At 42.9% G+C, this 17,599-nt stretch overlaps 1 protein-coding gene across 2 annotated transcripts in view; it reads left to right on the top strand.

Annotated features, from left to right (window-relative positions):
- Positions 1–17,599, top strand: part of rassf5 (Ras association domain family member 5) — a 31,394-nt gene that overhangs the window by 2,165 nt on the left and 11,630 nt on the right. The window contains exons 1-2 of one of the 2 annotated variants that reach the window (XM_031323189.2): positions 5,545–6,481; positions 15,524–15,651. In XM_031323189.2, the coding sequence (XP_031179049.1) occupies positions 6,181–6,481; positions 15,524–15,651 (429 nt within the window). In that variant the 5' untranslated portion in view covers positions 5,545–6,180. Of the gene's footprint in view, positions 1–5,544; positions 6,482–15,523; positions 15,652–17,599 lie in introns of those variants that run through there. The other variant, XM_031323181.2, reaches the window with a different exon arrangement.

The raw sequence follows: 17,599 nt of genomic DNA, 5'->3' as shown, positions 1-17,599 counted from the left end.
CTGGGAGCTCAACCTAAAGAGTTTTTGTGTGTGTAGTGGCTTTTCCGTGCACATACTGTACATGCATGCATGTTGTGTATGTGTGTGTGTAAATGTGTGTGTGTGAGTGTATGCGGCTGCTGACTTGGCATTGTGTCAGCAGCACTCTGTCAGGGGGAGGCTGCGGCTTCAGAACAGTGTGTGAGATAAAGCCATTGAAGAGAGGAAAGAAGTGAGGGAATAAAGGGACGGATAAAGAACGGACAGGCTGAAAAAGAGGAACAGAGCCAAGGGGAAATGGAACAAGAAAGGGAAATACTGACAAGTAGTTGGAAACAGGGAAATACTGACAAGTAGTTGGAAACAGGGATGACCCAAAAAGTGGAATTAGTGAAAGAGAAAAAGGGGAGAGATGGAGGGAGGCAGGGTGATAGGAATGAGGAGAGCCAGAACAAGAGTGATGCGAAGGAAAGAGAGCCAATGCAAGTGAGGGATAGGGGAAAAGAGCACGAGTTTGTCCAGCACTGCAGAGCTGTCTGATTTAGTGTGCTATCAGCAAGAGCTCAGTGGAGCGAGAGCCGAGATTACTGGAGCACTATTCCCACACACATACCCAGAGAAACACACAGGCACAGTCAAGAATTTCTTTACAACCCAAGAACTTTTTTGTCTCCGCTAGTCTCTTCATGGATCAAGCTAATTAGCTCCAGTTTTATGCTGCCTGCAGCTGCCCTCTAGATCAAACTGTCTTTTCCGCTCCCTTTTCTCGGAAAATATCAGAGGTGTGTGCGGTATATACAGTCATGGGGGTGACCAGGGTATTTATGACAAGCAATACAAATTTAGGCATTTCAGGGTATTTTTGTGGGGAGAGACGCAACCAAAACTGCCAAAATAGAAACAGCACACACGCACACCCATGCACCCGTGCTCTTCTTTCAACTACACCCAGCAAATGACAGGGAGTGAGAGACGGAGGCCTTGCAACCATAAACAACCATCATTCTGTCTCTTTGTCTCGTTGTATGCCTCGCTCCCTCTGTTCTGTCTTTAACTTATCACGCTGCCTGTATCTGTGTTGGCTTTGTTGCATATGAAGCTTATAGAAACAGCTCTTTCTCCCTTGGGACAGCTGAGTGCTCGCAGGGACTGTTGTGATGTGGCCTTGTCCTACAGTGGGATCTGTCAATCCAGCCAGAGCTCCCAGTCTCATAGTCTGCTGCTCTGTTGTTGCGTGATTATTCCTACTGCTGGCTTTCGTCCGAGTTTGTGCTTTTTTTTTCCCTTTATTGCTCCTCATAGGAGTTAGATGGGAGTTTATTTGGTGTGTCTGTGCTATACAGCAACCCCCACACTATTCAGTGTGTGCATAAATACACTACACACATAAAGATAAGAGCCATATGTGTTATCAGGCCCTAATAGAGCATACAGACCAAAATGTCTGAAAAGTGACATGTAGACGTCTTTGAGCTCTATGTGTCGACACTAGTCTGGCTTGTTAAGGGAGCTAAATCCACTCTCCTCTCATTGTCTCCCTTTTGTATCCAATAGTCAAAAAACGTGTGTTGTATGCACAGGAAAGTACAATATAATACACAGGAAGAATGATTAATACTTTTATAAACAAATACTGTACAAACAGTACAGAAAAATCTGATGTATAACAGTTATATACATCTGTACAGTATTTGGGTTGTATCCTGTCAGTGGCTGTTGTTTATTAGTGTTCTCGTGATTTGATTTGATTTGATTTGATTTGTCATCTCTCCATGTTTTGACGTCAGGGAAGGCAGGGGAGTGAGGAAGGGGAATGGCAGTCTCCTTAATCCCAGCTCTGGGTGTCTCCTGCCTGGGATTATGTCTCAGGATGGAGAGGTTGGGATTACAGACTGGCAGACAGAGTCAGCGTCAGATTAATATTTAATTAAAGCTTTCAGGGAAACATGCTGTCGTGGCGCCAGTGCTCTGACAGACACTGGGTTTGGTCCTGTCCTCAATCTCTGTCAAGCAATAAGACATGCACCTCTTACTGTATACTAGGGGTGGGACAAAATATATACGGCAATTTATCGTTGTCCGCCTTTGTGAGATACGCTGGCGCCAAATAGCGATATTTTAATTAATAAAATAAGGCGCTCAAAATAGATTTCCCTGCTTCCAACGTCGCTCCTTCGTGGCTCTCCGAGGCGGGGCTCAACACATGAATGAGGGAAAGTTGAACATAAATTAACTAGCCAAAGATGTTTTCAATGGGATGGCGGACAGCAGTTTAAGGAAAATAAAAGATGCCCCAGACATGTCTAAGTCCAAAGTCTGGACCCATAGTTGCTTTATAGTTCTGTCATTATTTACAGACTGAAAAACCTGCTGCAGAATTGTGCTGTTTTCTAACAGTTTGGACTTTGGCATTTTGTATTCATAGTTAGACCGATATCGTGATGTGTCATTATAGGATTGTCTAGCAACATATGGATTATCGCAGAATTGCTGTATTGTGATATTATTGGTATTGTGAGCCATGTATTGTGTATCATATCGCGGAGTACCCTGTAATTTCCCACCCAACTGACCCAAATAGCTGGATCGGGTATCGGTGACAATGGGGCCGATCTATTCAATTCAAAGCTATGTTTATATTATGTTTTTTCTTCACCCCTGCCTACATGCACGCATCTGAAGAAAAGAAAAAACACGCAGACGACAAAGCCTAGTTTGCTGGCAGCAAATTTGCATTTCCTAGGATATGCAGCTGCACTTTTCCAGACACCAAGGCCCCTGCCGGAGTCGGAGATGACAGAGAAACAACAGAACTGAAAAATCCTCCTGCTTCCCTGAAGTCACCGGTGTGGCAACCATTTTCCTTCCCCATGAGTTATTTAAACAATCAATGAACGCCCTAAATGCATTCAGGTGACCCCTCGTAAACTCATGCTTGGTTCAGGTGCACCTCCTAATGATGTTAGGATGCCTTAAAGAACAATCCCAGTCTCTTCCACACAGTGAGGCATACAGCTGATTAATTAAACACTGGTATCCGATCAGTAGGCCTACTTGCTATCGGCCGATACCCAGAGCCCAAGTATCGTGATCGGGACTGAAAAGGTTGGTGCAGTGCATTCCTATTGAAAATGAAGTTTATTTAAAACGATAATCAAGAGAACCTCTTACACAATAATGATTGTTTTCATTATTGAATAATCTAGTTTGTTTTCCAGTCTTTTTTGCAATTAATTGATTCATTAAAAAGCTATAAGATGTGATGATGTTGTGATGAACGTTAGTAAAAAAAAAAATTCTGTTTACTCTGTCTGACCAAAACCCCACAATTTGCATTTACACTGATATTGGTCTATATCGACGACGTTTCATTTATGGGATTGATCTGGTGCCGCTAATTCGGCCGGATGTCCGTCACCTTCCGCTTTCTTTGTGTTGGCATTCTAAACTCCGGTGGATTTATGAGGACTAATGATTAACTGCTCCTCAGATCTCTGCAGGGTAAATCGAGACAGCTAGCTAGACTATCTGTCCAATCTGAGTTTTCTGTTGCACGACTAAAACAACTTTTGAACGTACACGTTTCACTAAAACCACTTCCTTCCCGAGGCTATTTTGCAGTGGCACCGTTGCTCCGTCCAGTGCTTAGCGCCGCCCAAGACGATTGTGATTAGTTTAAAGAAATGCCAATAAACCAGAGCACGTTTTTCTCCCATCCCGGAATGCTGTGACTCTCCAGACCCTCCTCAGCAGCGCTGTGGGGGAAGGTGAAGGCTGGTATTATAACAGAAGAAAGCAGCATTTCTTTTGATGAATAATAGATTTTAATATATCATCAAAATAGTTGTCAATTAATTTTCTGTCTCACTTATAATTAATTAATCAACTAATTATTTAGTACTAAAGACATTCAATAACTAGGTTCTCCAGAGATTGTTCAACGTGATCATGTTTGCATGAATTTGTACCCTTCTCACCCCAACTGTGTTTTTTGGATTGTTATTCGTCCTGCAAGTTAGCGTGTATTTGTATATCTCGGCCTCTGTGTCAGAGCACTGTACGAAGAGGTGAATGCTCCACAGATCAGAGCTCCTCCGCAAAGGCGATTTCACAACTAGAAAAAGAATTTGGGAACTATTTGTGCTTGCATATTTGCAAGCAGAGTGGAGATCGTTGTTGTTACAGTGCATCTACAGCAGCAGATGCGGGGTCGTCTGCTGGTCACTGCAGAGACAGGGAGGGATAGGCTACTCGCTTTGACACACGGCTACCAGGAAGCCCAACAAGCACAAACACCCAAACACACACACATTTGCCACAGGCCTTCACAGTAACCCTCCCAGTGTATTCTTTATGCCCCATGGCATTCATCCCTCTAGAGACCTTTTTCCTTACACTCCATCTATTCCTTAATTTACCTCTTCCCCTAGTCTACACAATATAGACCTTGTCTTAGGAATCCTTCCAGCCGTTTCCCATTTGGTCCTCTCAAAGCTCCTTCACAGTTGAAGACAAAACATAGGAGGAAGGTTGTGTTAAATGGCTCATAACCTTCTCCGGGCATACCACTGCTGTCGCTCTGCCAGACGTGCGATGGATATAGTTTTAACAAGACTTCAGCCAAAACATTCCTTCAGAGCTCATATGTCTTAAGTTGAAAACAAACAGAATCTGAATACAAGGCTGCATTGAATGTTGAAGAAAAGCTATTGAACACATGTTCATGAAAATACTACATCACACTTATTTTATTCAGTATCAGCAAAGTGTTTTGTTCAGTTTCTTAGAAACAAACAGTATACATGGAAAGAGTCTTCGTCCAGTCGCCCACTGCTCAACATTATTTGACCTTGATAAAAAAAAAAAAAGTGGCAAAATAGGGCATGCAGATACAGGTTTTGTTTTCGCAGAAAGACCTGCATGGTGTTTTGGGCTCTCCTCCCTGTGCATTGCTGCTCAGCTGTATGTATGGCAGAAGAGTGGGGCTTTTAAACCAGGCTATATTTAGGTCGTCCTTGGTGAACAGTGATAGGAGGACTGCAGAGGAAGAGGTGGTTAGGGCAGAAAGGACAAAGACTTCCTTGAGCACATTTAATGTGAGCAATTTAGGGACTTTGGATTTAAAAAAAAAAAAAAAAAAAAAACACAAAACAAAGTCATATTCGGTTCTGCAGTAAAAGAAATGGTGACATCAGAGCATAACCTTCTTATGCCATTGCTCGTGATTATGTCATATTGACTGAGTAAAACTGCGGAGCACATCCTGTTCCTCCAAACTCTTCCATTTTAGAAGTAGGGCAGGAGAAGTCCGAGGAGCTCTCTCTCTCGCTCTCTTTTATCTTTCACAGTGCATATTAATAACCAACGGACTGCGCATCACCTCAACCCACACATTGGAGCACCCATTAACACTCACTTGAGGTGATGCTTCTTACTGACAAGATATGTCACTGTTGTGGGGTTAGACAGGATGGCTGACTCACTTCCCCTCAACCAGCGCTGTGGAGTTATACACCAAGGAGAAGGAAAAGGGGGAGACAAGAGGAGGCAGTGTCGGTAACTACCTCTGCAGTGGTCTGTTCTATTATATGGAGATCCCACCCTGTTCTCTACTACTGAATGAAGTGTGTACCACTGAGGGAACGGAAAGGAGAATGGCTCCTGTTGCAGGAAAGAGAGGAGAGAGAGAGGAATAGAGATCACAGGATTGTGTGGGGGTCTCTGTCTCTTTAAGCTGGCTGTTTGTTACTGCAGAGTGTGTGGGTGCTGCAGTAGAGACGGAGAGAGAGGGAGAGAGAAAGAGGGGAGAGAGGAAGAGAGAGCATCGATAATAGATAGACGTTAGAGAGGAACAAGTAGTACGGCAGAGATTCAGGGCTCATGTCTGCACGCTAAGTTGTGACGAAGACCGGGCAGGTGCAGAACCAGAGGAGAAAAGTGTGAGGCAAGTAGGGAGGTGAGAGCATTAGGGAGCGTGTTAGGAGTACAGGTGGAGGGGTGGCAGAGCGAGTGGAGAGGGGGCTGTTTATTCGGAGCGTGGCACCGGTGGCAGAGTGGCTGCGCTGGGATGGCAGAGGGGGGAACTGGGGGGGCTGGCGCTGGGGCAGTCCTCAGAGGGGCAGCCGGGGGCAGGACAGGACAACCAGCGATGGTTACGCGCACAGGACGGTGCCTGCCGGATGGTGCCACCATGCTCCATCCATGGCACAGATAGCACCTGTCGTCCCGGGGCAGGAGGACGCAAGAAGGGGAGCAGAGGAGGGGGTCTGGTCAGGGGGAGTTGAAGGCGTCGGGGTGGGCAGAACGTTACTCGGCCAGGTGTCTCTGCGTCTGGATGAGGTCAGGGGTGATTCAGAAGGGGAGGTTGGCAGCGCCTGCTTTGGACAGGTCTCACGCCGGCTGGGGCGGCTGCTGAAGAGGCTGCCTAAGTCTCGCTCCTGGAGTGACAGCCTGCGGATCCTTCGACGATCATCCTCTAACGGATCTCTGCTCCCCACCTCAGGTATGGAGAGGAGAGTGTGAATTGAGACTTAGAAGTTGTACATTGAATCCAAATCAGTTTGTTGGTGATAGGGGTCAGTAAAGCAAAGGATGATGAGTATGCAGGTTGTACCGGGCTGGCCGCAAAGACCGGCTGTGGGCCAAAATATTTGGGTATTGTGTGAATCAGTCTGTCTATCTGAACTGCAATGCCCTCAAGCCCTGTTACTCTTTGTCTCTCTGTCTATTGACAGATCTATCCCACTCGCTTTTGTGTAAGAGTACATAATGTGTGTGTGTGTAAGATTGTGTGTTAACAGTGAGGACACAGGCCGCAGCAGAATAGTCCAGTAAACAGGTCAAATGATAGTAGTACGATCTACAGATTATTCTTGCTCCAGACACACACGCACACGCACACGCACACGCACACGCACACACACACACAAACAGAAATCCTACACAATTCCAATCTGTCGAGAAAATCCTACATAAATGGATTACATATTGACTTTCATATTTGTAGCAGGAATTTGAGATAAGGATGAGCCTGCTGGAGGCTGCAAGGTATCGATTTTTCCCATGTTTTCTCCAAATACAGGACTGGCTAATGCATTTATTTTTTTTTTTTTGGGGGGGGGAGGGGGGGTGTTGATGAATACAAAATGTGGCTGGGGTATAAAGTGGCAGGGAGCAAAATGGTGTGTGTGTGTGTGTGTGTGTGTGTGTGTGTGTGCGTGTGCGTGTGCGTGTGCGTGTGCGTGTGCGTGTGCGTGTGCGTGTGCGTGTGCGTGCATCCTCCTGTGTAAGCCTGATAAGACCCTGACCAAACATGACTCGGGGAGCTGCTCATCAAGAGCTCACCACTCCACCTGAGTGACGTCATGCTGCAGCCTCAAAAGCTTCAGAGACAGCATCAACAGCCCGAGCCACCGCAGACAGATAATGGATATTTTTAGATGGTGTTCCCTCTAAGGAAACCTAGTTAATCCTTAACTGGCCCAAACCAGATTCCTCACTTCCTCTTCTATTGCTTCTTCTATCTATTATTACAGTAACGTCCGTCAAAGTCATAATCTTGGATGATGCTGTTTGGAAAATTCTCAAATTCTCTAAACTGCTAAAAAAAATTACAAAAACTCGGTGACTGTAGTCTCATTTGGAGAGGATAAGGGTTGGATGTGTTCAAGGCCAATGTTAAACTGTTGTTATTTACACAACTATGGCTTTTTTTCAAAATATGCTTTTGACAGTTCTTGCCACTATGGCTGGACAGTATTTCAGTATGAGTGTATATAAAGTGTCCGGGAATTGTATTGTATTGACATGATCATATTGTGTTATTGTTTTACAAAAAAACCAATTAAAGGGGCGCTCCACTGCTTTTACACTTTAAAATCAGTTTCCTCATCATAAAGAGTTCTCAGCCTGTGAAAATAGTTGTATAATGTCGTCTGTGGCTCTGAGAAAATAGCCCTGATGATGCCATTATCTCGGCTTGGGCTTGGAGACTATCAACTTGGAACTTTACTCATACTAACTTTTAGAACTTGACTCATAGGGACTAAAAGTCAGAATATCTCAGCCTCTGCTTCTTTGACAATCTTGAGTTTGTCTGTTGGGATTCCCCAACTTCTTTGAGGTGTAATAAAAAAATCGCTGGAATATCCCTTTAATTCAAGCAACTATTTGACAGTATACTGCACTGAACATTAATGTGATTGAGCTTAAAGTTTCATTCCTGACCTTGGAAATAGTACTAATAAGTATAGAAAAAATGAATTCTTAACTCACCACTTGATTTCTGGAGCTTTCAGCCACATCGTGTGGCCTTCATCAGCTGTTGGAGTTCGCTGAGTTGTTGTAGTGAAGATGTTGTGAAGTATGGAACTAAGTATCTCGATGGCAACTGAGCAAATTCCATCTGCTGATGAAGGCCTCGAGATGTGCCTGAAAGCTCTGGAAAAAGTCTGCTAAATGTACCTACAACTGAGTAAAGACGGTTTGTCAAATCAATTTACTCTGTACTTTACAGGTCATTTTGCCTACATTTGCTATATTATTATATGTTTATATCAATATCAGAAGTCTGCTATATGTCATGTAGTTACAAGACCCATATTGCTGTTCTTGGGTGAAATGTTTTCAGAATGTTCTCTTAAGCCGAAACAAAGCAAAATGTTTTTATCGTACATTCTTTATTATCTTATTGATCCTAAAAAGTTTTCATAAGCAAAATTATTTCAGCCATCAGAAGAGCATTTAACTTAAATTATAAAATGAAATCTCTCAAACACACAAGCTCAGTAATGATGTGATCTTCCGCCACGGAAAAATTCTCAAAAAGCAAAGATACCGGCTGCATCCATTTGCAGCTTGTAAGCCTTTAGGAAACAAAAAGAAAGAAAGCCTGGTTCTTCTCTTGTTTGTTTGGTTAAGTCGGGGAGCATCTTTAGCTTGACAGATGGGGAAATTAAGAGAGGTCGGAAGATAGAGAAGCTGCCATGATGGAGATAAAGAATGTCCGTATCAAATATGAAATTATTGTTTGTGCACAAATACACCCAGATGTCAAGAGGAACTAGGGCAGATTTTATTTAGGTTAGGAGAGATTTGTTTGCTCATGTCTGGTGGGTCAGCATATGGAGTGTGCATCCTGGAAGCTCATTGAGCTCGAGTGCGTTATAGTGAGACAGTGAGAGAACAAAAGCTTGATATTTTATTTTATAATGATGAACAGTAGTATTAGTTCAGTAGCATGGTGTTTGTGTGTGAACCACACAGTGAGAGATCATGGATAACTGCTCCAAATGAGCTACGATGGGATCAGACTGGCTAAAGCCCCCCAAAGCTGCTCTTAATTCCTTCGTAAGACCTGCAGAGCTCCCTTTAGGTTCATTAGGGACCGTGTTAATATCCTCGCCCCTGCGTTATAGCTAACTTACCCCTGTTTAGCCCCTCCCTCCTCATGCAGACAAAGAGCTAATACAATATGTCCCTCCCAATATCTCTATCTGGTGCCGTACAGACATCCTTCGTGACCTGAGAAACGCTGCTAATCTGTGTCTTCACCCTCCCCTGTCTCTCCCACACCCACTGTGTCCCACAAAAAACAACCGCCCACATCCCCTATCTTCTTTTTAGGAGTTAGAAGAGATGATGCAGGAACGAGAAAGAATGATGGGAGTGGACCGAGATTTTAGGAGACGGAAAAGAAAAACATGACCATGGAAATCTTTCACTCAGCAGCCTCCACCAGGACAATCTTAATGTCTTCTTTTTAGAGCAGAATTGTCATTTTACACGTTGCAGTCAAAGCTCCTCCTTTCCCGTCTCCATTCGCAGTTATCGACCCAAGCGCAGCAGTGGAAGTTAACACAGCCACCACATATAGATCTTGACATGCTGTACATCTAAGCTCCCTCATCTCTTTCCGCTGCACTGATGGAGTTTCCTACCTCTCTTTTTTTTTCTCCATCTCCATCTATCTGCATCATCGTCCAGCTCTGTCTGGAGACAGTGTCATTTTAAAAACAGTCAGACTGGAATGATGGCATGAGAGACAAAGAGGGAGTCTGAACATGCATCTCCTGCGGCGGAGGAGGCCAGTCTACCATGGCGACACACACACACACACACACACACACACACACACAACGCAGGCTCTAGACTCCACGGCTCTGTGCAGGACTAATAGAATCTGATGAGTGTTTATGGCTTAATTTCATTACAGTCATCTTTTGGTGTCCTGTCCCCGCATGCAGGTGCAAGTACACGTTCATGTGTGTTCACTGTGATCAAAGTGTCTACATTTTGTAATAGCTCTATTTAACCAGGAAATGCCTATCTGAGATGAAGTATCTTTTACTGGAGGAGCGTCTTCACAAAGACAGCTGCAACATGTAGATGTTACAAAACATCATTCAGAACAATGATGATGAAATATGTAGAGATAAACCTGATGATAATAAAGCAATTAAAGTAAATAGTTCTGCAGTTTACCAGCCAAAATATCTTAAAAGGCCTTTAAAATCAGAAATACTTTTGAAAGAGTTGAAGTTTTATATGTGACTGAAGCACTTTCTAATCAAAGGGAGCAGAGTACATGGTTCAGTACGGACACTGTAATACTCAAAGCAAATATAGAAAGTAAAAGGTAGTTTCCAGCCTAATTTGGAGTGATAAAGATGGAAGTAGGATGTGTCTGTGCATGTGCAGAATCCATTGACGGCACCTTTTTCTAACAAAACCTGTTGTGGCAATCCCGTAAGTGAACTTGAACACAACTTCTTCCAAAATCCAGCAGAGTGGAATCATTGTCGCTGTCTTTAAATTAAAGCAACTTCCTCATTTGATAGTCTGAGTAACCATGTACTTTCCACAAAATAGCAAAAAGGGAAACCCCTGCGAGTCCTAACATGGAATCCAGCGGGGAGTTTTGAAAACGACTGCCACATAAAAAAAAAAGTCACACAAGAAAAATGCTCCTTTTTGCTGACTCCTCTCTTTCTTGCTTTATCTTCATTCTTCTTCATCACGATTCTCTCTGATTATGCCTGTGTCAGCACGCCTACATAACCTTCAGAGTCCTTCTCTGTCACTGGATCGCTGCTGCAGTTTCTCAACCAGCTCATTAGCACTCACATACAGTATGCATGGTACAGCATCTCAAGGAGGTAAACTAGGCCTTTTCACACCCACACACCTGGTATGCATACATACAAAAACAACGACACACTTGAGTTTCTCATTTAGTCTAGAACCTCGTACCTTTACTGTAACACCTATTCTAAATTAAACCTAATCCTCTAACTTCATTTAACTTCAGTCCAAACTCTGGGCATTGTTTAGGTCAAAAACAAAGTGTCTTACACATTTTCACAAGGATGTCAGCAAAAATATACACTACCCTTGTCACAAAATCATCACTACCAATTTTTTTTTTTGTTTTTTATTTATGTGTACATAGGTCAGTTTAGAATCAGGCAGCACAGTCCAAAATGCTGAAATGCTGATTTCCTTGAGTGTAAAAACATTGTGTGTGTGTGTGTGTGTGTGTGTGTGTGTGTGTGTGTGTGTGTGTGTGTGTGTGTGTGACAGATACAGTATGTCTTAGCAGTGTGGGAATAATCTGGATCCTAGGTGAACCATGACTTGCTGACAGTGGTGTATCTTACTGTAGGTGTAGTGGAACAGGGAACAATCTTTAAGCATTTCTTCCATTTTCCTCGCACTTCGCCCAGCAGTAATTCCAGTCTTCTAAATCAAATATCGGGATAAAGACCAAGGGCAGGGTCTTCTTTAAATAACCACCACCCAACATAAACACTGATTTCTGTCTGGAGAATGACAACAGAGGACATTTAAAGGTACCAAGTGGAGTTTTTTTAATTTATTTATGTTTACCATTAGCAGTTTTAAAAAGCAGGTGCCGTTTTTCTTTTTATCATGTGTGCGAATGAGGACACACATGCGTGCACACAATACAAAAAAATACATAATAACTGAATGCACTGAATGTAAACCACTTTGTTTACAAAAAAATCAACATTGCATCTTTTAAGGAAAAGTCATATTAATATGCTAATTCGCTTCTTGTTGAGAGTTATAAAATACCACTCCAGTGTCTGTAAGGCTACGGCAAATAAGAAGCTAAGCTGCTAGCTGCTAGCTTAGCTTCGCACTAAGACTGGAAGCAGCTAGCCTGGGTCAGAGCCATAGAGTCTTTTTCTATCACTCTGGCCTGGGTCTGTCCAAAGGTAACAAAATCAACCTACCAGCACCTCTATACTGATTTGTTGTTAGTTGTTTTATGGGCATTGTAGTTTTGTTATCTTTGGATAAAGCCAGGCTAGCTCTTTCCCCCTGATTTCAGTTTTTGTGCTAAGCTAAGTTAGCCGGCTGGTGGCAGCTTCATGTACAGATACGAGAGTGGTATCGATATTTATTTTAAGTATGGTTGAATTTAAGTAGAGGCACAGTCAGTAATACAGAGTGAGGGTGGATGGAGTAAATGAAGGAAAGCAGTACAGGAAAGGAGTTTCTCTCTTCCTTTCCCCTGCGTGTTTCCCTTCTTTCTCACTTGCAATGACCTCTAAACTGTCATGAGCAGAGCATCGCTTATCTAAACTCTACTCTTTCCTCAACACATCCCTCCTGTCAGCGAGGCATTGCAGCCCGTCCCTGTTACTCTCTGTCTCTCTGCCAACCTGTCTCTGTCACACACACATATTTACATCTATCTCCCTCTCTTAATGCACTTAATGACCTCTAAATTGTCAAGAGAAAAGGATCCTCTCCCTGAACTTTCCTCTTTACTAGACATATCCCTGCTGTCAGTAAACTATGTCCTGTCTCCCTTTGCTCTCTCCTCCTTGGTCCCTGCTTCAATAATCATGCCTACTATTTCAAATATATTGCAAAATATATAAATATTTTCAAATACCTTCAATTCTAGGCATTAACGTAATTGGTAATTAATCTGAGGTTTACAGCGAAAAACCCTCTACACTCAGCGTTCTATCGATGACCTTATGTAAGTAGAGCTCTTCTCTTTCTACACTGGTCATCAAGAAGCGTGTTGCTATGGTTACGGTGATGATGCTGAGTGTGAGAGACACAGTGGGTTACAGAAAGAGCCACTGATATCAGTAGACAGAAAAACAACCAGGCTGAGCTCGGCTCGCTCATTCAGCACTGACTGCAGCAACAAAGAGCTTTATTAGAAAACAATGTGTTGTTTTAAAGCAAATATTGAAGCATTAGTTTTATTAGTTCTGTATCTGTATCTATCTGCCTGCGTAGTAGGGCTGCTCGATTATGGGAAAAAATATAATCACAACTATTTCGGTCAATATTGAAATCACGATAATTTAACACGATTACTCGTTGACTTCTGGAAAGATGTTGCAATTATTGAACTTAAAAAAACAGTGGAAAAAGTTAAATCAACAGTAAAAAAAACACATACAACTGTGAACTTTGCCTTAATACTTTTCCTATTGAAGCTTTATTTTTTCATTCAGAACACAAAAGAAAATAAGAGTTTACTTGCAAAACGTAATGAGCTAAATAATTGTTTTTCTCGATTATTCTGTTTTTGTGATCATTGGGAGCCGAATTCATAATCACGATTAAATTTCAATTAATTGCACAGCCCTACTGTGTAGCCTTCCGTACAGTGTTTTATTTAAAGCTACATTGTGTAAGAATTTCTCCCATCTAGGGGTCAAATTGTATATGACAACCAACTGAATATTACTTTCTAGCCCCTCCCATTCCGATCGCGTTTTAACTCCTACAGTGGCCGAACCCGAAATTAGCTCTTAGTATCTCCATCGTTTACACGCAGCTGTTCTAGCCACTCCAATATTAACTTTGGTCTTGTTGCTTTGCCTGTCGCGTTGTCGTTTTAATTCTCTTTTTCGCTTCCCTGGCGAGTAATCTCCCCCTGGCATTCGTCACAGTGCACGGTGCCACTGAGTGTAAAAGGGCGAAAGGCGGAGGTATGTCCCTCTTTGGCTAATGTATTTTAAAGATGGAGGCGCAACATGCCGGCCGTCATTCGAGCGACTCGCCCGTATGTATTCTGAATGATTCTGAATGGCAGATTCTACGCTTACGAGAATACTTGGAAGTAATTACACATGAATGAGCACATATTTGTGAAAGAACAAAGGTTTTTTTTGCTAAGAATCAACTAAAAAAATTACACAATGTAGGTTTAAGAAGCTTTCCTGCTGGGCGCCTGGGTAGCTCACCTGGTAGAGCGTGTGCCCATATACAGAGACTCAGTCCTCGCCGCAGTGACCGCGAGTTCGGTTCCGACCTGCAGCCCTTTACTGTCATTTCCCCTCTCTCTCCCCCCTTTCATATCTAAGATGTCCTTTCAAATAAAGGTCTAAAATGCCAAAAAATAATCTTAAAAAAAGAAATGGAGCTTTCCTGCTGTAAAACAACAAAAAAGGATCTGATCTCTGGTCATGCGGTTTTATAATCTCTCTTTTCTTTAGCATTGATTATCTCCACAACAGAGGAGCAGTTAGATGTGAGGCTATGTGTCCCAGTGGAAAAGCCTCTGGCCACAATAAAGTCTGCGAGACATAAACAAGCCGAGGCTGTCATATGTGGGACCAACTAAAAATTAAAGAACAGTGGACTATTTTGGGAAGTTTTGGGGGAAGTTCCTAAATCTATTCTGTTCTTGCTGAGCAGTAAAATTGCAGTTGACCATAGAAGGGCTGCTATACTGGTACAGTTGGTTGGCTTTGAATGTGTAAAAGGAGTCAATATAGTATCTCTATATTGAAGCATGTATTTCTTTCCCTTATGTTCTTTGCTGGACCTTGTGCATTATGTTCATTATAAATTGTGTAATGCATCTGCGCCAGAAGACAGTGTTTCCTGCCATCTGATGGTTTAATGGGATGTATGGTAGTGGATCTTTTAAGGTGTAATTAGTAGGTTAAGATGTGAGATTTCAATAGGTTATTGCTGGGCATAAATACTCTCACTGCAGTCTGGTACCTTGTGGTGTCTGTCTGGCATTAGCCACTAGATGGAGCAAATTCTCTGTAAATGGAGCGTTTGAATGACTGTACCTGTTTGATTCAGTCTTCATCTGAAACTCACACACTTACAGGTGTGTATGATCAGCATCATACTCTGACGTGACAGACCACAGATGAGTATAGTTCACAGGGTTAGATCAATGGGTTACACTTTACTTAAAGGTATCTACATAAGAGTGACATGACACTGTCATGAACGTGTCTTAAACATTATAAACTAGTCATAAACGTTTATGACGTAACGCTTCTGTCATGAAGTGTCATTCGGTTTTTGTCATGACAAGTTAGGGTTAGGGTTAGAGTTACGGTTAGGGTTCATGTGTCATGACAGTGTCATGTGTTCATGACAGTGTCATGTCACTCTTATGTAAATACCTTCAAGTAAAGTGTAACCAATCAATGTTTGATGGTGATTTAGTCACTGCTTCTCAGCGATTGGTTCTACTGTATGTGCTCTTGTGTCTGATTAGTGTGTGTTTTTATGTTTTCATCAGACTGTAGCTACACCTGTCACCTGGAGTGTGAGAGGCAGGTCCAGCTGGACTGCAACCGGAAGGACAGAGAGCCCGAAGAAACTCAATCTCCCAGAAGACTCTCCTCGTCCGCAGCCCCTCAGTACAAGGTGAGCATTTCAAATACAAAAAACAAAATGTAGCCAGTAGAATTTTTTTTTAAAGGGTGCAGAGAACTATTTGTGGCATTTTTAGGGCCACAGCCGACGAGCAAACATTTATCTAAAATGTAGTATGTTGAACTCTTTGTGTGTGTGTGTGTGTGTGTGTGTGTGTGTGTGTGTATGGTGCAGAGGTTTACATGAGTCACATTTGGGTGATGACTGGGTTCATTCTGCAGCAGCTTTCTAAGCCTACACTCTTACATAACCATCCTCCTCTTTCACAACATGCTTTCCCTCCTCCTCCTCAGTTGCCTACTTATGAATTTATATATGCACTCATTTGCTTTTTTTGGTGACAGAATGTTCCCAGGACAGAATGTCCTCCGTCACATAAGCATCTGATGTGCCTCCCTCTCTCCTTCACCTGCTCTGTTGCTCTTATGGCCTCGCTCATCCTCCTCTTGGAGTCTCTTTTCATCTCTCCTATCCTGTAGTAGGTTTGATTTATTCAATCAATCAGTGGTCTGGACTCTGATGTCCTCACTTCCTCAGCTTCTCTTATTTGATTGCAAACTAGTTAGGTTAATCACTGTTCTCTGCAGGGACCTCCATTTTGGCATTGCTGTGTTAGCCCAACCTATTCTCAGATGCTATGTATGCTAGTGGAATATATTTAGACATCCACTTTTTCAAATGTTAAACTCAAAATCTATCATTTCAACTTCCATTGTATGCTGTGAGCCACAGCATACAATTATGTAACATGTATCCTCAAAATAGTGCTTCACTCACTCTTTGTGTAATCACATGCGTGTGTGTGTGTGTACAGGAACCTGAGAGAGCGAGAGCCTACATGCTGCTCTTGGCATCCCAGCGTCAGTCACCCACGCAATGTGGTCCAAACACACACTCCCACACATAACATGCACGAGAGATATCTGGATAACCCCACAGGCCTGCAGCAGAATGTTTGCAGCTACTCTATGTCTAGGGGGCAGATAACGCAAAATTAGCCCCCTTAGTAGTGTGCCAGGTGAGAATGAACGAATACAATCATTCTACCCCATAACACGTTGATGGGAATAGAGAGAATTAGAGCGAGCATGAGGGGGATACATTAAGTACATTGTACCAAATGTCTTTTACCAGCAGAAAAGGCTGAAACTACATCCCAAAACACGCTTATTTCTTTCAATATTTCACATCTAGTGCAACAAAATTATGACCGTGTAGTTAAAGGTAATAAGCTAAAAGTCAGAATTAAGTGAGCGTTGATGATGTCTGTCTTGGAGGTATGTGAACTCTGTGTCCAAGGCCTGTCCCTCTCCACACTCTTGTTTGGTTCATAGAGTACACGAATACTACAGACAAGAGGAGATATGACAGTTAATTTCCTGCAGTCTTCTTTCTCCCCTTTTGCTCTGTTTTATAGCTGCAGCTGTGTGTGTGTGTGTGTGTGTGTGTGTGTGTGTGTGTGTGTGTGTGTGTGTGTGTGTGTTTTATTTCCCCTGTGTCTTTGCAGTCTCTTATTGTCTGTGCATCAGCAGAAATTGATCCCCTTTTACCCACTAAAACCACATACACTGCTGCAGTCACATACATGCAGCACACTTGGAGCCAGCAGATTGTTGTGTGTGTGTGTGTGTGTGTGTGTGTGTGTGTGTGTCTCACCCCCTGCACGCTGCCTTCTCCCTTAGTGATTACATTGATGGAAGCGAGGAGCAGAGCCGCAGGTAATCAGTCTTCGGCTGACTCAAACCTGAAAGACACCCAATGAAAGGGTGACACACTGACCCTGTATGCTGCAGCCCTCCAGTACCATATAGGTTTACCTATAATCATGCCTGAGTAGATTTTAAAATCATACTACACACACACAAAAACAGCATGTGCGGACAGATGCACACATGCGGCATCAATCTCAGCAGTGGCAGGGGCATTAGTTGCTTTGTGA

This window comes from Sander lucioperca, chromosome 6 (genome assembly GCF_008315115.2).
Source record: "Sander lucioperca isolate FBNREF2018 chromosome 6, SLUC_FBN_1.2, whole genome shotgun sequence".
Classification (NCBI taxonomy): Eukaryota; Metazoa; Chordata; class Actinopteri; order Perciformes; family Percidae; genus Sander; species Sander lucioperca.
This window is presented reverse-complemented; position numbering and strand designations above follow the sequence as displayed.